At 50.5% G+C, this 19018-nt stretch overlaps 3 protein-coding genes across 3 annotated transcripts; 2 read left to right on the top strand and 1 right to left on the bottom strand.

The window, feature by feature from the left end:
• The first annotated feature begins 381 nt into the window (after positions 1–381).
• LOC144101268 (uncharacterized) lies at positions 382–10190 on the top strand. The gene is made up of 3 exons (XM_077634364.1): positions 382–1690; positions 2051–2199; positions 8981–10190. The coding sequence occupies exons 1-3, from the start codon at positions 504–506 to the stop codon at positions 9127–9129; spliced, it is 1485 nt and encodes a 494-aa protein (XP_077490490.1). The 5' UTR covers positions 382–503; the 3' UTR covers positions 9130–10190.
• Polr3H (RNA polymerase III subunit H) lies at positions 9852–17898 on the bottom strand. The gene is made up of 7 exons (XM_077634368.1): positions 17639–17898; positions 17457–17553; positions 16919–17005; positions 13645–13708; positions 12589–12675; positions 11275–11377; positions 9852–10173 (listed from the first exon to the last, which is right to left on the bottom strand). The coding sequence occupies exons 1-7, from the start codon at positions 17747–17749 to the stop codon at positions 10126–10128; spliced, it is 597 nt and encodes a 198-aa protein (XP_077490494.1). The 5' UTR covers positions 17750–17898; the 3' UTR covers positions 9852–10125.
• A 348-nt stretch (positions 17899–18246) lies between these two features.
• Positions 18247–18826, top strand: LOC144101273 (large ribosomal subunit protein mL62-like). The gene has a single exon (XM_077634369.1). The coding sequence runs from the start codon at positions 18286–18288 to the stop codon at positions 18787–18789; it is 504 nt and encodes a 167-aa protein (XP_077490495.1). The 5' UTR covers positions 18247–18285; the 3' UTR covers positions 18790–18826.
• The last annotated feature ends 192 nt before the right edge of the window (positions 18827–19018 follow it).

Genomic DNA, 19018 nt, shown 5'->3' with positions numbered 1-19018 from the left:
CCGCATTCGGAGGCTCCAAGGCCCGTGCCCGGCATCGGCCCTGGCTTTCGGTCCTGCCCGAGCCCGCGTAGTTGCAAAGACGAAACGACACCAGAAATATGACAGCGAATGAACATCCCCGAGTGTAACGTCGAGTGTGCGCTTCAGCCGCTGTGACATCGAAGGAGCTAGTCCGCGCACCCTGACCGCGGCCCCCGGGACAGCGAGCGGACGGACTGCTACACGTACGCGTTCAGTGTGTCAGCGCCGGAACGTTTCCATTGACGCGTAGGGGTGCGCGAGAATACAAAACCTTTCCCCCCTCTCTCCCCTCCAACACCACTACCGCGAATGCCAGTCTTCTCCTCGCCACGCGGGGTGCGTGGTTCGGGCTCCGAGGCGCGCCTCTCCGCGCACGTGCGGCTGACTGCTGACGTCACGCGCGCTCTAGCGGCAGCAGGGGATCGATTCCAGGCGTCCGACGGCGCCATGGCGTAGCGCATCGGCGACCCGCGCCGCGCGCGATGGCCGAGGTGAGCTTCACGAAGCGAGCGGCGGCCGAGCTCAGCCGCTGCTTCAACGGCCTGGCCGTGCGCGCCAAGGGAGGACTTCAGCACGACCAGTCCGCCGCCGCGGCCACAGCCGCCGGCAACGCCACGACCGCGGCCAGTAGACGCCGCGGTGGAGGCGGGGGAGGATCGGCGGCCGCAGGAGGTGCCGGCCGCGGCGTCGCCGCCACCGCAGCCACTGCCACAGCTCCCGCCGCTGCTGCGGCCGCCAACGCTCCTCGCGATGTCGTTGCGTCTTCAAACGCCGCGTCCTTGCGGCCCCGAACGGCGGCCGAACTCCTCCACGACCCGGAGTTCCTGTCCCGTTTCTTCTGCCACTTCCGCGGTCGCGAGCGGCTCGCCCTGGCTTCCGTGTGTCGTGCGTGGCGGGACACCCTGTACGATCCCAAGCACTGGCGAGACATGGCGGCCGTGCTGCGCTGCCGCGAGCTGCGCAAAGAGTCGGCCGACACGCGTCGCCGCATCCTCGAGTCCATGGAGCGTCGCGGCATGGACGCCGTGTGGCTGGTCGGAGCCTCGGACGAGGACCTCGCCGACGTCGTGTCCCTCGGATCGGGGCTGCTGGGCCGCGCTAGACTCGTGGCCCTGCGCTGTTCCAGCGTCTCCGACCGTGGCCTGGAATCCCTGCTAGCGGCCGCGCCGAGACTCTCGGCGCTCGAGCTGTTCGGCTGCAACGAGCTGACGGACGCCGGCCTGTGGGCAGCCCTGCGGCCCACCGTCACGTCGCTGACGCTCGCCGACTGCATCAACGTGGCCGACGAGACGCTGGCGGCGGTCGCCCAGCTGCTGCCGGCACTGCGCGAGCTCAACCTGCAGGCGTACCACGTGACAGACGCCTCGCTGGCCCACCTGGGGGGCAGCGGCCAGCACCAGCAGCCGTCGCAGCTGGCCGTGTTGCGCCTGCGCTCCTGCTGGGAGCTCACCAACCAGGGTCTGGTGCAGCTGGTGCAGGCGGTGCCGCAGCTTCGCGAGCTCTCGCTATCCGGCTGCACCAAGATCAGCGACGACGGCGTCGAGCTGCTCGCCGAGAACCTGCGCCAGCTCAGGGTCCTGGACCTGTCCTGGTGCCCGCGCGTCACCGACGCCAGCCTCGAGTTCATCGCGTGCGACATGACGCAGCTACAGCAGCTAACCCTCGACCGGTACGTTAGCGCGCGCTGAATGCGAAACTTCCCGTACACTTCCCGTACTCTGCCAGATTCCGGAGCCCTCCACTACGGTACCTCTTCTTCCTTTCTTCTTTCACTCCCTCCTTTATCCCTTCCCTTACGGCGCGGCTCAGGTGTCCAACGATATATGAGACAGATACTGCGTCATTTCCTTTCCCCCCGAAACCAATTATTATTATTATTATTACTCTGCCAAACTATACTTACTTGACAGGAGAGCAAAACAAACCAGGGAGAACTTTTAGAGAGCGTACGCATGGCTCGAGCAGAACCACATCCGTTTGTGAAGCTCATGGCGCTTCCTGAAGGTAGGGCGCATACTGTTTCGCGCAGGTGTATGCACATCACCGACATCGGCTTGGGCTACCTGTCGACGATCCCCAACCTGGCTGTTCTCTACCTGCGCTGGTGCTCGCAGATACGAGACTTCGGCCTCCAGCACCTCTGTACCATGAAGAGCCTGCGGATACTGTCGCTGGCCGGTGAGTGGCACACGTCAGCAGACCGCAGAACTATATATATAGTACATGCTGCCTTCAAGTCGGCTTCGATTCGACCTCCGACTGAGCGCTGTCTTTCGGCGCACTAGAGACGACAGCGTTTCCGCTAGGAAATAGCTTGGTATTCGTAGAAATTAATGAGTGGCTAAGCATCCATTTCTACCCCTCTAAGAAACGGTGGAGGCCGGAAGAATTCACTTGCCACTAAATGAAGCCACGTGTTCCTGGCCTCGGGAAACTTGAACCAATAACCAGTGCTGCAGCTAAGAAACAATTTTTTTTTCCTGAATGCATGTCTGTATCGGTGTTTGTGTGTGTGCGTGACAATTCAAGTCCCTTTATTGTATACGGATGGCTCGAGGCCGCAGAGGGTTAAGATTGGAGGCGTGTGTGACCGGTCTGCCAGCTACAGGTCGCTCCGCAGCTGCGATAGCGCAGAGCTCAACTACACAATTATATTTGCAGACCGCTTGGATTTATTTCCCAACATCCACTCTCGTGAATGACTCCAGCCTTTGATATTATCGCAGTTCGTACGCTAAGATACGACTTACAAACTTTATATTCCTGTTTGCATGTCGCCAGACGTGTCACACGCACATGGCGGTGCTGCAGGTTGCGGGGAACCAGTTCATACTCGTTCAACACCTACTGGCTGGAAGGGGCCTTTCTTTCATTATAGACACTCGATAAACCGAAACTAAGCGGTACAACGAAAATTTTCGATATATCCCGTATTTCGACACAAGCGGCCATGTGTCGCTCCGAGACGTTAAACTCTGTAATTTATAATATGTTTATAGAAACGGGCAGTCACCATTCGCCCTGTAAAATGCGCCAAGAAACACGATCTTCGCAGCGATAGCCTATAGTGTTAGACAAGCAGCTCGTACACAGGAGGTACTGGGTTCGCGCCCCATTAGCGGGGCGGCACACCCCCGGTCGCGTGCCCGGCTCTGTCACGGTCGAAACCCTTGGGAAGGGTTGCCGTATTCTCCGATGCCGCTGAATTTCGATGTACTAAACCCCCACTTCACCCGTTACCGTCTATTCTCTTACGGTCTGCTATAAGTGGGGTGGAAAAGTGGTCGCCTCCACAAAGGCGTGAATTGTGCAGTGGTTACGAAGTGACAGCTGCCTCAAATTGCGGCAGTTTCTCGCAATCTTAACTATTTCTTCCTTCTCATACACGCATTCTCACCTGTTCTTAACGCTATACACTTGCTGTATTAGTTATACTATTTGGCTCTTTTTGAATAATAATAATAATAATAATAATAATAATAATAATAATAATAATAATAATAAATGGTTTTTGTGGAAAGGAAATGGCGCAGTATCTTCCTCATATATCGTTGGACACCTGAACCGTGCCGTAAGGGAAGGGATAAAGGATGGAGTGAAAGAAGAAAGGAAGAGAGAGGTGCCGTAGTGGAGGGCTCCGGAATAATTTCGACCACCTGTGGATCTTTAACGTGCGCTGAGATCGCACAGCACACGGGCGCCTTAGCGTTTTTATGGAGGCTCTTTTTGAATAATTAAGCTTCCAGGGTCATTGCGGTGTACTCACTCTCACCTGCTTAGAGTCGGAGGTCCTTGCACTTCTCATGGTTTCCCAGTCTCGCAAACAGGCAAGTCTAAAATCAACTTCTCTTGCTCGCGGCATTTAAGTCTTCAACCGCCGCCGGAGCATTTCTTTTCCGTAACTTTTCCTATTCTGTTTTCCTTTCTCTTGGTCTTCGGTCATGCCTTATCCTCGATGGCGTATATATAGAGGTCGCGGCATACGTCACTAACGACACAGGACCCAAAGCAGTTGAGAGAAACGAGATGGTACAAAATACCGCAAAATGTAAATGCTATATACAAGGCTGCGCTACACGTTCCGTATAGGACGAACATACTCAAGCCAGGAACATCTCTGGTTTGGTTTTATGGGGGTTTAAGGTACCAAAGCGACTCAGGCTATGGTGACGTCGTTGTGGAGAGTGGTCCGGATAATTTCGACCACCCGGGGTTTTTTAGCGTGCACTGACATCGCAGAGTACACGGGTATGTAGCATAGCGCCTCCATCGAAATGCGACCGTCGCGGCCGGGATCGAACCCTCGTGTTTCGGTTCAGCTGCCGAACATCATAACCAGAGAGGCATCGCGGCGGCTTACCTACATCTCGCATCTCTTCTGCGGCCATATACGACGCTTCGGAATATACTGGTTCCACCGCGCCTTTGCATTTGTGCGTAATTAAATTCCAAGCGACCATCTATAGCTGTTGCTCATTGACCGCGAAACGAATTATAATGGCCACCTCGTCTGCGAGTTTGTGGGCTCGCACAAAATTTAATTGAACCTAAGGTTCGAGAATATGTGACCATATCGCCAGAATAAGATCTGCGGCCGGTATTCTCCGCGCATGGCGTGCGAGGCGATATATTCTTCTTGCCACAGTGCTTTTAGTTTTCGCAGGAGGCGAAGAGCTTGCAAACTGCGTTGCGTAGTTTCGCGCTATTACGAGTGTATGTCTTGTAGGGTCGCTTGAATGCGATCCCACAGGGCTAAGCCGCGCTGGTTCAGGCGACGACAGTGCAGAGCATTTCTGCGGGTGCAATATATATGGCGCCCGCCACGACATCAGCCACATATCTTGCGCCATTCTCTATTGTCAAGACCATACCGCGCGTGGTGCGTTCAAAGGTACCTCTGGCGAGTACCAGAGGCTTTGGAATGCATATCTGTAGGGTGGGTAGCTTTCGGTGGACGTGGTACTACAGCTGCGTGCATTGTTCACCTTCGGCCACTGCCCCGCCTTTCATTTAGTTACAAACTGTTGCTAATAATAATAATTGGTTTTTGGGGGGAAAGGAAATGGCGCAGTATCTGTCTCATATATCGTTGGACACCCGAACCGCACCGCAAGGGATGGGTTAGAGGAGGGAGTGAAAGAAGGTGCCGTAGTGGAGGGCTCCGGAATAATTTCGACCACATGGGGATCTTTAACGTGCACTGATATCGCACAGCACACGGGCGCCTTAGCGTTTTGCCCCATAAAGACGCAGCCGCCGCGGTCGGGTTCCAACCCGGGAACTCCGGATCAGTAGCCGAGCCCAACTGTTGCTTCGAGCTTCGATTTTGACGCAAAAACAACGCAGACCACTGAGACGGTCATCGACAATTGACCGTTTCCCCAACCCAGCGCTGCAAATCGAAATCACAATCGAATGGCTAGTCAGTCAGCAAGTTTCGAAGGCTATATTCCTTCGCTAACGGCGGCGGTGTCATGGCCGACACCACGTGCAGGCGCTAGCAGGTCAGACTCCTAATTAATGCCGACAGTTCGCTAGGCATGCATTCCCCTAACGACCGCCGCCATCGGCGAACAAATGCGTTTTTCGCCACTCTTTCCTCCCCGTTTTTAGCGCGAAAGGCAACAGACCTCTCCCGGCCTAAGTCATCAGCGCACGTGTGACTATCTGCGGACTGCAAATGGTGCAGCGGACGCGACACGTGCCTGGACTGCTCTAGCCGATACAAAAGGCGACGGAAGCAGATTAGACCGGAAATGGCGTATTTGCTGACTTACGTCATGCTGAAGCAAACAGGAAAAGGTTCATTCGCAGCGTTTACAAGTCTCACCCACATCGACTTCCGAGGGTTGCTCATGTTTACTTCAGGTTAATTATCTCAGCCTTTACCAACTTACGGAGCAACGCCTCAACATCGGTTTTTGTTGAGAAATGGCTTTTCTCTTGGCGTTGTCAAGACAGGGCATGGTGCGAAACAAATGCGCACTATCGAGCTTCCATGTACTCACCGGTACGTCAACTGTTTGCGAGTGAATCTTTCGCACTGATTCTTGGTTTGAAGTGACAACTGGATGTAGAGCCAGTGTCGCGACTGCGAGTCGCTGACAACACCTGCCAACGATGGAATACCGGATGCGGCAAATACGCGTGCTAGCCTACACATCTGCAGACAGGCGGACATTTACAGTGGCGCGACAGCCACACGAGAGAGGATCCGACGAAAAAAAAAAGAACGTACAACTGTTTTTTACTCTTGGAGGAATATAGTTTATGGGGGTTTAACGCCCCGAAGCGACTCAGGATATGAGGGACGCCGTAGTGAAGGGGTACGGAAATTTCGACCACCTGGCGTTCTTTACCGCGCACTGACATCGCATCTTGGAGGGATAAATTCTCGGTCTGGCTATTACCAACTCTTCCACTTCACTACGAGTCGTCTTTCAGCGTTAAGCGTCATTAGGTGCACCTGGACTAGCCTCGATTTGGAGGCTCAACCAAGGGAAGAAATGTCCGCACCCAAAACCTGGAAAGGCTGGACACTGTTCGAATGCCAGGGACAACGGAAAATATACTGACAATCAGATCATAGAGAAATGAACAGCCCTCGTGCTCAACTCCGTCATCACATTTGTGAGAGTACAAACACTGAAGGGCCATCAAATGGATTGATGCGGCGGAGGCGACAGAACTCTCTTCTCTACCTTCTCCTAATTGTGCTATTGGTTTGCAGCCCGGAGCAGGAATTGTATCACTACGACCGCTACTTGTAACTTCAGTAAGCTACTATCATCACTAGAACCTAACCACTATCACCTGTCACTGAAATGTCCTTACGAAGTTGCTAGCGCCGGTGTTATAGCGGGTGGCAGGCGAAGAGCAGTTACTCCCTCTAAACGTCACCTGCCACAGTTCGCAGGTGCAGGATTAACACAGACGCTGCACCGTTTTCGCCGCCATGCATCCCTCTTACAACAGTCTCTCATTACGACTACGGGGCTCTCAGCGTGGGCTCGGGTTTTAAGACAGGCGAACTTCTACATTAAAGAATTCGCAGTATCTTATCTACTCCGTTGTACTGCGAGCGCACCCATTTCGGCGGAAAATTTTGAACCGGCAGGACAGAACATGACCCGCCGCGGTGGCTCAGTGGCTAGGGCGCTCGACTACTGATCCGGAGTTCGAACCCGACCGCGGCGGCTGCGTTTTTATGGAGGAAAAACGCTAAGGCGCCCGTGTGCTGTGCGATGTCAGTGCACGTTAAAGATCCCCAGGTGGTCGAAATTATTCCAGAGCCCTCCACTACGGCACCCCTTTCTTCTTTCACTCCCTCCTTTATCCCTTCCCTTACGGCGCGGTTCAGGTGTCCAACGATATATGAGACAGATACTGCGCCATTTCCAATCCCCAAAAACCAATTATTAAGGACAGAACATGGCAGTTTTTGTCAGCAGAGTACGTGGCCCTGGTGCTGTAGTGTAATCAGACATCCAGGAGGTGCCTTCCTCTGGCTACCAACAGCTCCCCGGAGTCTCAAAAGGTGTCCGACTGCCTAGAGGTGTCCGCCGAGCTGTTTTTACAGCGTTTCCAAACAATGCGTATCACATTCCGCAGATCTGCCTCGACGCTCCACAGCTTTCTGGTGCCGGGAGTAGTACACCGGAGGGGCACGCAGCTCCGCCCTTGCGGCCGCTACGCGCACATTCTTGTGCTTTTGGCAAGGACAGCAGAACTGGGGTGTCTCAGTACTGCATTGCGCAACAGGGCAGGACTTGCACGAGAGTGCTTATGACCTGCAGCTGAACACTTCTGGTTATAACGATAATTGGTTTTTGGGGAAAGGAAATGGCGCAGTATCTGTCTCACATATCGTCGGACACCTGAACCGCGCCTTAAGGGAAGGGTAATGGAGGGAGTGAAAGAAGAGAGGTGCCGCAGTGGAGGGCTCCGGAATAATTTCGACCACCTGGGGTTCTTTAACGTGCACTGACATCGCACAGCACACGGGCGCCTTAGCGTTAGACGTAAACGCAAAGCTAGAACAGACCTACGACACCAAGTAGGCACTTTTCGGCTTTGACGTCTTTAACGTTGAGTGCGTTCCCAGCCGTTACTGAAAATGAATATTGGTTTTTGGGAAAAAGAAAATGGCGCAGTATCTGTCTCACAATTCCTCGAACAGACGGGCTTGACGTCCCGTCTGTTCTCCGCCAGGTAGTCACAAGCAGTGACTGAACGCTCCGCGAGTTTTACCTTAGACGATTAACTGGACGCCCCACTCCAGCTGTAGTCAACATAGTGCTGTGCGCGCGTTTTTATTGCTCCATCATGAGCTAATCACGCGCACAACCTGGACACATTTCTTATTGCGTAAATAGTTTGTGTATATTACCTCCCACCTTATCTTCTCTTCCTGTCCCCTCACCTCTTTCATTTCTCCATTCTGCCTGCTATCCTTTATTTCCGCTGCCCCAGCTCAGGTGCTTCAGTATTGATGGCAGATGCCGGGGCTAGCAGAAATCTTTTCCTTACTTTTTATTACTTTAATAAAAACCACTACTCTTTAATGTGTACTGACATTTGCACAGCACACGGGCGCGTTACCGTTTTGCCTCCATAAAAACGCAGCCGCCGCGGTCGGATTCGAACCCGGCATTCTGGTCATGCATCTTGCGATTAACCAACGCTTTCGAGGGGCCCAGTTTGTAGTCCATCGGTTATTCTGCCGTCTAGACGTCAAAACAGAGCTCTTAGCCACCTATCCTGCGACCGGTCGTCTTCACATGCAAGCGAAAATGCTAGCGAATCATGCCGCGGCGGCGGAAAAACCCGATTTGAATCGTCGCCGCGATGAGCGGGGAGGTTCTAACAAGTTGGAAATTTTCGCTACGACGCGCCGCGCAATCGCTCAGTCGCTTGCGTGTGAACCAGCCTTTAGCCCTCGCGTGTCCCTCTTGCGCAGGCTGCCCACAGGTAACGGCGCGTGGCCTGTCCGGGCTGGCGCAGCTGCGACAGCTGCAGGAGCTCGAGCTCACCAACTGCCCCGGCGCCACGGCCGAGCTCCTGGCCTTCCTGCGCGAGCAGCTGCCACACTGCCTTGTCGTTGACTGACTTCCCCGCTTGGCGGCGGCACCGGCAAGAGACGGCGGCGACAGCGGCGAACAGCAATAAGAACCCACGGTTGTGATGCCTCTCCTCTTCCCGCCACCTCAAGCACCACACTACTACCCGCCCCGCAACCTCCAGCAGTCCCGCCGGCAAGAAGTTCTAGAGAGATACGTAGAAAGACTCGTCCTGAACCACAGCTTCGCCCGGCGGTGCACCTGAAATGCCCGCCGCTGTCGCCTGCTTCCACACAGCCTCGCTTTCAGGCCACGGCGAGGTACGAGCCGCAAGCAGCTCCTGTAGACAACAGCATGGCTTCTTTCAGGCACGTGTAGGGCTCGCAGGAGTGCCCCCACCAGCGGTAGCAGTAGCTGCTACTCGTCTGCCCAGGGTTTTTGCCATTCGAGGATGCATCCGTGCTTTGAAATTAAAAATGACTGCCTGCGCAGCGACTCGCCAGTGGGCTTGCCTCATGGGCCCACATGCAGGCCATCCATGGACGCATGCCGATCTATGTTCCGTGCAAGGGGGACGTCTGAAGACGCAAGACGTCACTGCTGCTCACAGTGACGTCACACACCATAGTGTGTGGCGGGGCGTCCAGAGACTGTGGCGGTGGCGCGAAGCGAAGGGAGGTAGGGAAGCAGCACTCTCAGCAGCCTCGGCCACCGGGCCACCAACTCGACTGCCTGCCGCGCCAAGGCGGCGGGAACAATGCAAGTGCCGACGAGAGATAGAGTTTGTTGTATTTGTGCGTCTGTTGTCTCGTACGTCGATGATGAAAACGCGTGCGTCACACACACACTGCTGAGCCGACCACCAGCTCGTGTCCCATGTGTGCAGTGTGCGCCAAGTGCACATGTGCACCTGTGTGTACAGATGATGCCTTGTTTTTTCGTTTCTTGTCTTCGCTCCTTGCACAGAAGTAGCCCCGCCCTGTCCGGCAAAGCAAGTCTTCCCTGTGTGATGAAAATAAAAGTGCTCTGCTGCGGGCTGGCTTTGCTAAGTCCACCATTTCAGCAGGCCCAGGCCAGACTCACTGATGGAGCCCTGCAAGCACAAAACAAGTGCGATGTTTGTCTATTTTTTCCAAACAAGGGGTGAACACCAATGTTCCAAATGTGTAGTGACTGCTCGGAAAGTAGTTTTTTTTTTTTGAAAACCAACATGAATATTTGCTAATGAAAAGATTTGCCACACTACATAAGAGACTTCTGCTCTCTGTAGTTATTGTAAATATACTGACCTTTAGGAACACCCTCCTAAACTAGCATGATAGCCACGAAATTGACCAAGGAAGGCCAGCTCATAATCATGACTGAGGAAGGTATGCCTGCAGTCATAACCAGGTCCAAAATAGCAGGCCTCCTCTTACCACAGCTATTCACTTCCACAGTTCCATATTCACTGACCATAGTTCGGCTGTTGCAAAGCTTTTAACCTTGCCTTCAGCTTTTTGGCGAAGATTTTAAATGACAGGCCCACCTCACAGAAGTGGCAGGTGCGGCATGAGTTACATTTTTGCTCAGATGGTGCCCTTTAAACAAAAACATCTGTTCTACAATGGTCAGATGATAAGTCAGCTCTCTCACATTTCCCAAAGGTGTTCTGAATGCTTAGCACTACAAGTCATCTAGGAGCTACACGAAAACTGTAGGACGGTGCTAAAGCAACACATGAGAAGGTAAATGGGCATTTTAGATTTTACCAAGCACCACCACAAGCCACAAACTTATGACAAGGTGACAGCCTATATCGCAGACATGTTGTAGACCGGACAGCTCTGCCTTCCTTTAAAATTTGGTGAATGCGACAAATTAATGTGCCATGGTATGAAGCATATACTTCAGCACTGCCTATCCAAGCACAGTTTTCACGGCAAGTCTTGTAAAAAATCACGCGACATATGTCACATGTAGAGATGTCCACACGAGTGCTCGAGCAGCGCACAAGGATTACAGGGTTCGAAACATCTTATCATGTGTGCACATTCCCATGGATCACGTTTCACTTCTTAAGTCTCTAAAATATATATTGGGCCCACCAGGCGCAGCGGCGATTGTAAAAAATGCACAGCCGAATGCATTGTTCGAGCGCCCCGACAGTTATGTGGACATCTGCAGAAGCTGTTTAACAGAGCACTACACTAACCGTGAGTGAGTAGGGCACATGGCGCTCTTCAGCATCGGGCTTTTCGGCTGCCTCAGGGCCCCCTGGTGAGGTGTCCACGAATGTCTCACCCACCACTCTGAACCTGCAAGTTCACCAGGAACCAGAGAAGTGAAGAGCAAAGCGTGGTCACTGCTACAGTTTGAACCATAAAACAAAGATGCTTCACATTCGGGTACAAGCCTTTCCCCGATTGAAAGTGTGTACTGCATTTATTCGCATAATAGATGCATCCCCGATATTTGTGATAAAAATTTGGGAACGTTTTAGCTGACCACAGTGCAAGTTTTACCCCCACAATAAATGCACTACCAAACTAATACCAATTTTTATGACAACAAAAGCGAGTTCATTAAGCAAGTAAGTGCAGTAAAACAAGTGGGAAAAAGAAATCGATGCCTCATGAGAACACGTATGCGCAGCAAAATTTGTCCTATTTTCTCACCTGTCTCCTACACGACATGAACAGGAAGTGAGCTTACACTTGTCTTGCTCTCTAGCAAAGCTTCAGTGAGCAACTTCGCTGAACTCGCAGAAGACCTTGCAAGAAAGCGCATTGTGATTCCGGAACATTCAGAGCATATAATCAGCTTCTAAGACACTGAAAAAACCGCCAAAAGTGACTCCCACTGAAGTCATGGAACACTCAAAGCACAGGAGACCACAGAAATTGTGCTAGTGGCTCCAGGTGGCCTCGCAACCTATGAAACCAAGAATCCTTGCTAATTGGTTAATAATTGGTTTTTTGGGGAAAGGAAATGGCACAGTATCTGTCTCATACATCATTGGACACCTGAACTGCACCATAAGGGGAGGAATAAAGGAGGGAGTGAAAGAAGAAAGGAAGAAAGAGGTGCCGTAGTGGAGGGCTCTAGAATAGTGTTGACCACCTGGGGATCTTTAAGTGCGCACAGCACATGGTTGGAACCCGGAAGCTCCAGATCAGTAGTCAAGCGCCCTAACCACTGGACCACCGCGGCGGGTAGAACCCTTGCTGCCAGATCAGTGTCTTTTCCACTTGCCCCTTTCTCTCTCTTTCACCCCTAAGCTCAAACAACCCCTCTTCCCACCCACAGGCTCCACCTTCCCCCTTTGTTCCAGCCTCTTTCCCGCTTCCCCATGCTCGTCAACTCCTCGTGACCTCTTGCTGGTCACTTGACTACTGAGAGCAAGAACACATGTAGAGCTAATTCAAAAGCCACATCGTGCTGCTTTTGTGCTAAGCAGAATGGAAGCCAGCAAACTAAATCTCCTGCTCCCAGCACTCTTTCTCAGGGTCTCGGAGCCCGCACTCACCGGATCTGTTCCCCCAGGTCCATGAACATGTCGTGCTTGCCGTCGTCACTCTCATACTGCCAAACCCACAGCTGCTCGGCTTCGTCGCTGGTGGTTCTCAGTCAAGGCCCATCCAGCCACAAACAAAGCAAGCATCCCACTTAAATGTATGCGTGCATGATACAAAACCACCTGGCTGTACAAAATATGGGGGGGTGGGAGGTGGGGGCAGAACACTGACCACATATAGTAGTCATAGACATATAATCACAGCCAAGATGCAGAACAGCAATAGACACATCGCCAGTGTCAAAAAATGCCAATGACATCAGAATAATGTGGCCGTGATGCCACCTGGGGGCCATACAAATATGGAAGCCCTGCATTGAATAAAGGGATTTCATTAGTTTTATTTGAAGCCAAGGCATCGTCAAGAGAAAAACATCCAACCAGTAGACTTGGGTGGTGCTCACATGATTCACACCAAAATAATTTACGCTAAGAATAAGGTCTAAGACATATGCTGTGGCTTATACAACCTGCTTATTATGCTCAAATGAAATCCAGATTATGGCGTTGCTACAAGGGTAGCACACAGCTGACGATTGACCAATGTGTCAGGTACAGTTAGACACCATCTACCATGTTTTTTTTCCAACACATTTTGAGCAGAAAAATCAGCTGAACAGGTTTGCGGGCCTGCTCATAATGAATCTGTGAAAGCCTTGCAAGCACTTTATTAGTGACATACAATTGAAAAATGACTGTCGCAAGTATAAATATCAATTTCAAATTTCCCCCGATGATACTAGGATCAATCTGACAAAGACTGCAAACTCAACGAGAAAATTTGAAACTGAAAAAAATCCACTCATTGTTTTCAACTGACTTTTAAAACTGTCCACACCAAATTACATCCACAGCTATTAGAATAACGTATTTGTCAGGAAGTATGGTGTGCTCGAATGTGTTCACAGATGGAGATCAAAGTGGTAGGCATTCAAAGAAACACTTTCTACAGTCTTTTGCGACTGCAAGAAGTAAAATCAAGCTGGGCAACTTCTCTTTAAAGGATACAAGCGAGATGGGTGTTGCAGGCCATCCGGTGTGATGAGGATGTCATCAAAGAAGCCCATAGACACTAAAACAGACCAGCAAAGCATCAGACAACAGTCTTCAAGCCACCTCCACAAACTTAAAAACTGCTGTGCTCCATAACAAAGAGAAAGCTCAAGCCTTGCAACATGGTGTCATTTTGTTGGCCAGCTGCTGTATTTTCTAAGTAATTAATCAACAATACGGCTAGCCTTTTCAGGGCTGTGGCAGGGTGGGAACAAGTGCAGTAATACTTATACAAAGAGTTAAAGACAATGCAATAAACACGTGCAGATTACACAACGCACAATTATTGTTTCTTTCACAAAGCTCTTTGTCCTGTCAGTACCATAAACATATGTAAATAAATGTTCTACAATGGAATCTGACAGAATGAAATTACAATCAAACCTCAATTTTCCATAGCTCTGAACATTTTTGAATGTGGTAAACAAACCCACCCAATAATCAGACCCATCTATTCATGTACTGAGTTGGTCAAGTCCCCAGGACACAAGGCCTGCTTTGGAGTAGTACAGTCGAGCGCACACAGCACCTATGTAGCTACCAAGCTCCTCAGGGCCAAGGATTAGACTTCTCCTCATCCTACGGAGATCTCGAGCTTCGGGGATGTCGTAAATTCCCCATGGTAGATGGCTAAAAAGCAGACCCTGTGGTCTTGGGATTTTTGACTAACTCGGTACATCCCAGCCGGTCATAGCTGCTCCAAGCCTAGCAGGGAACCTGCAATCTTAGTCCGTAGATTTCTTGTCATTTCCTGCGTGTGTTTCAAATCAAGCCTCTTTATTAATGCACTTTTTCAAAATCACTATAGCTGCTTACATGTCACAGTAGACAGACAGCTTCCAGCAGTATTCCCTTAAAGTCACACGTGGCAGCAGCCAACAGAAGAAAAGCGGTAGGAAAAGCAAGCCATGCAAATGCGTCAATTCACACATTTATGGCGCCTTCATACTGCAGAGCCAGAGATGTCATGTGATCGTTTTCACCAAAAACTGATGGCTGCAAGTGGTAAGTTCGGTCAAAAAGTGACAGCTGAGTGTAATCAACCGCCACTCGATTTCTGAGGCCAATGACTATAGTTTGAAAGTCGCTGCAACACACTGCACTGCCTCGTCAGTGCTTTTGTGGCACATGGTCATCATCTAACTCCTGATTACGAGCAACACTGTAACCACCATCATCAGCCAGATTATGTCAACTTTGGGACATAAAAGACCTTTTGCTAATGCACTCCGATCATCCCTATCCCATGCCAATTGTGGCCATCCTATCACCAAAAACTTCCTATTCCCATCTTTCCACCTGGGTTTCGATTGCCTCCTGTTATGCTTCCTTTCTCTTGGAATCAACTCTGTTACCCCAGCAGACCGCCTAATACCTGTTCAGTGCATGAAATATCCCGGCCAGGTTCATTATTTTCTCTCTATTTCGGCTACGATGTCATTAAGTTGAGATGAGTCGAGTTGTCCGTATAATCTTTGTTCTAGAATGAGAGCCTCTAAGAAGGTGACTCACAGACAGTGCTTGCCAGTGCAAACATCAGCAGTGGGAAGCTGCTCATTGGTTGCATGACTTCCACAACTTGTCACTGTGAATACATCACTGTGATGGCAATAAGCAGTTCACAAACTGGAGGTGGAGCGAAAGAGTAAAATATCAAGCGCAGCATGTGATATGGATTTGGGTGGAGCATTGCAAGAACTGCACACGGTTGACGAAGTCATGTAGCACTGAATGCATGAAAAGAGCAGGTTGAAAGCCTTGGTGGCATTATGAAGTGATTTTTGATGTTTGACAACTTGGCCGGAATGAATCACTTCTAAACACTTTTTGCAGCCGGGGTCTCATTAAGTTTTAAGACTATGATAAAAGGTGTTTCAGATCCCATTTCAAAAGCCAGATTAAATCAATTCTCCAGCTTTAAAAACAACTTCAAATTGCTTGTGTATATGCCACCAATGCAACACGTTTTCCTCATTAAATAAATTATAATTAAATAATCCTAACTTTTTAGCTACAATTTCAGATCAGAAGCATTTGTTAAACGGAATGGCATAGCAAGTGTGGACTTCTTAACACTGAGCAAATGTAAATGTTACATATCCTCGTCAGACCCAGCGTACACTGTAATGCACATTTGTCTTTTTTATAAAACACATCAGTTCCGCAGCCTAAAAGCCACTGCAAGTCAAAGAGCACTCACACTGTTTCCACGTAGCCGCCAATAGGGGCTTTTGTGCAGGTTCCTATTCCCCCCAAATTCCAAGTTTCTTGCATTTCGCCATGAGATTAGTTGTAACTTTGATATAAGTGCATATTTTGCTGCATCTGTGTATTTCACTAAAGATGCGTCACAAGGTTTTGCATGCTCTTGAAGGCACAAGGACCTATAGCAGGTAGCATGAAGCAAGGTCCGAGAAAACAGCTCTTGGACATACGGCTGCAAAATTTTTTGCGGGCCTCCATGGGAACTCCCCCACTTAAGATATATATTTTCATTAATACGGTCAACCCAAACTTTTTCTCAGGTCTGAAGAGAATGTTTAGACAAAATACTCTATCCATAGAATGAGAAGAAACAAACTGTGAGTGAAATGGTATGCAGTGCAATGTAATTTGACACATTAGTGTATAACAACTGTATCTAGCGTATAATGGCAAACACATAGCAGTGCATCTTACTTGTACTCATCTATGGAGCAGAAGCACGGAGGTTAAAAAAATGGGTTGAACTTAAACTGAAGGCACTGCAGCAAGCTATGGAAACAAAAATTATAGGTGTAATGGCTAAAACGACGCACCTTAACAATAGCTTCATCCCTATGAGCATTTGTGATTCTTCATGGCCGTATGAAATATGACACACTTGCCCGAAGCCATTACATGCCCTGACTTTCGAACTGGCCAGCAGAACTGTTCTCACGGAACACCCACAGAGAATTTGGAATGAAGCATTTTGAAGTTGAATAGTAGCTAGATTCTGTGAAGATTTTCCCTGTTATTTCATACTTGTGTTTAAAAAAAAAGCCTGCTGATGTGTTCTGCCAAATACAGGTGCAAATATCACCCGTGCCTCATACTGAGAAGCACGTCTATGACACGATGCTCTAAATATCATGCTACCTAAATGGCATCAGAAGACACAACTGTGAGAACTTTTGTTTAGCAAGAAACACCTATGTGTGTACGCGGCACAAGCAGCAAGGACCAGTGTAGAGTTCACAAGACTCACCATAGACTCCCTCCTGGCTGCAGCTCCGAATCTTGCCGACCAGGACCTCATCCATGAAGGGCCGGAAGACGACGTAGCGGAATTTCACTGCACAGATCATGCCTCGCCTTCAGAGCCTTTATGCGATCCACTGGTTGTGTACCACGGTTAGCTTTGTGTACACATGCATGTTACTCATCGTGAGGCAGTCAGAGAATAAGTATGCCGAAACTAACGTTTACATAACTTCTCGTCAGGCTCGTCTATCATTGATATTGTGAGAGTGGCTACTGCTTGTTAGGTAAGCCTGTGCGATCCATGCACTGAAAGTTTCGTGCAATAATGACAATGTTTTAAGAAGATTGACTGATGATTGATTGAATGGGCTGATTGATTGATTGATTTCAAGTCTTTATGCACTGACAGCGCACAGCGTGCGGGAGTCTTTAAACTGTGACTTCGAGAGGCAGTTGTTACACAAGAGCGTCCTTCGGTAGATGTACGCAAAAAAAGAAAAAGAAAAACAGCCCACCACGTGAAAGCACAAAGGCCAACTCACCGGTTGTGTGGTAGGAGCCGTCACCGGGCAGAATCTTGGAGTCCTCGATGCGCGTGATGTCGAATAGCGCGATACACAGGCCCACGTTGATCACCACCTGGACAGCATGGGCACGGAGCGTATGAAGTTGTGATGACGACGGCCGAGACGCGGCCTGAACAATCCGAAGCAGTCTCGCTTGCCTTGTTTGCCAGCCGCCGGTTCAGCTGTTCCACGATGGCTTCGTTGGAGTTCAGCCGGAACAGCCACGGCGGGATCCGTATGCTGTCCGACATCTCGCTCACCACGAACATCGCGCCACCGTACCGCGTGCTGCCCGCAAACGCTGCGGCTGACACCGCTCTAGCGTTTGCGAACACTTAACGAACACACTTTGGCACGCGAAATAGAATTCGCTGATCGAGACACGCGAGAAAGGTAGTACCGAAGTTACTGTTCAACAAAGGCCGGCGAAATGCAGCATTAACGCTGAAATGCAGTGTGAACGCTGGGTGAGGCGATGCGGAACGCAACAGGCACGGCGATATTAACCTCAAGCATGACCTAAGCGCTAAAGCGACTGAATGGACTGAGGTGAAAGCATGCCAGCCGAAACAGAAACCACGACAATCCATAACCACAGCCGCCACAGGTAACCGTCAGAGTACGACCCCAAAATAAGTGCTAACACCGTAACCTTTAGCTGCAAACATTTAACAAAAATTATGGCACTTACAGGAAGCTTGCTTGCGTAAATCTTGTAATTCAACTTAAAGATAAAAAAAAAAGGCCCACAACTAGCCAAGAACAACCGCGATGAGCCGCATCCATATCCGGCACGCTTCTCAACATGGCGGCGTTGCGTCGGTTGGGCGCTGCGATGCGCCCGGTATTTCCGACGTGGTGCCGGTCGTACAAGAGCGACATCAGCCTGGACAAGCTGTACCCCGCTAGCGGCGATGCCCAACCACCGATCGAGGGAGGCATACCTATGAAGGACGTGCAGGTGTTCGACCACGACCCGTCGAACCCGTATCGAGTGCATGTGCGGGTGCATTTGGACTCGGCACAGTGGATCTCGGCGGAAGCCAAAGACCGACTGCGTTCACTGTGCAAGCCGTACATCGACTGTGAAGGACACTTGGTGATCGGCTCCGACAAGACCCGCAAGAAGACCATCAACCTAGCGGACTGCTTGGACCAGTTACGCTGCATGGTGCGCGAGGCGTCGCGCCCGCCGCCCGAGAACATCCCGGAGACGAGGTTCACTCTTCGTGCTAAACACGAAAGACTCGCCGCCGCCCGCTTGCGCGTTCCCAGAGTGCCGGCGGCGGAGAGCAATGCATCGTCGTAGGTTTTTGTTAGTCAATAAAGTCATCGTTTAGTTGGAAGCGGTTGGAACGTTCTTGCCAAACGCAGCACACCCGCATTCACACATCCGCTTGACCTTAAGCTGTATTAGGTCTACTTAACACCCATTATTAGGTACACTTTTCATTTCCTTGATTTTAACTAATTGCGCGTCTTCTCTTGCTCCCTGCGTACTGTTCCAGCCAAGCAGGCTGGTCGATAGCTTCGGGCGC

Source organism: Amblyomma americanum, chromosome 8 (genome assembly GCF_052857255.1).
Source record: "Amblyomma americanum isolate KBUSLIRL-KWMA chromosome 8, ASM5285725v1, whole genome shotgun sequence".
Lineage (NCBI taxonomy): Eukaryota > Metazoa > Arthropoda > Arachnida > Ixodida > Ixodidae > Amblyomma > Amblyomma americanum.
This window is presented reverse-complemented; position numbering and strand designations above follow the sequence as displayed.

What these genes read in the sequence shown, in the direction of transcription:
- Polr3H (XM_077634368.1), bottom strand. Translation starts at nt 17,749, where the DNA reads ATGTTCGTGGTGAGCGAGATGTCGGACAGCATACGGATCCCGCCGTGG. An exon ending in CAGCCAGGAGGGAGTCTATG is followed by an intron (nt 13,709 to 16,918) that starts GTGAGTCTTGTG and finishes GGTCTGTTTTAG; the next exon opens with TGTCTATGGGCTTCTTTGAT. An exon ending in ATGTGCCCTACTCACTCACG is followed by an intron (nt 10,174 to 11,274) that starts GTTAGTGTAGTG and finishes TTGTGCTTGCAG; the next exon opens with GGCTCCATCAGTGAGTCTGG.
- LOC144101268 (XM_077634364.1), top strand. Translation starts at nt 504, where the DNA reads ATGGCCGAGGTGAGCTTCACGAAGCGAGCGGCGGCCGAGCTCAGCCGC. An exon ending in CAGCAGCTAACCCTCGACCG is followed by an intron (nt 1,691 to 2,050) that starts GTACGTTAGCGC and finishes TGTTTCGCGCAG; the next exon opens with GTGTATGCACATCACCGACA. An exon ending in GCGGATACTGTCGCTGGCCG is followed by an intron (nt 2,200 to 8,980) that starts GTGAGTGGCACA and finishes CCTCTTGCGCAG; the next exon opens with GCTGCCCACAGGTAACGGCG.
- LOC144101273 (XM_077634369.1), top strand. Translation starts at nt 18,286, where the DNA reads ATGGCGGCGTTGCGTCGGTTGGGCGCTGCGATGCGCCCGGTATTTCCG.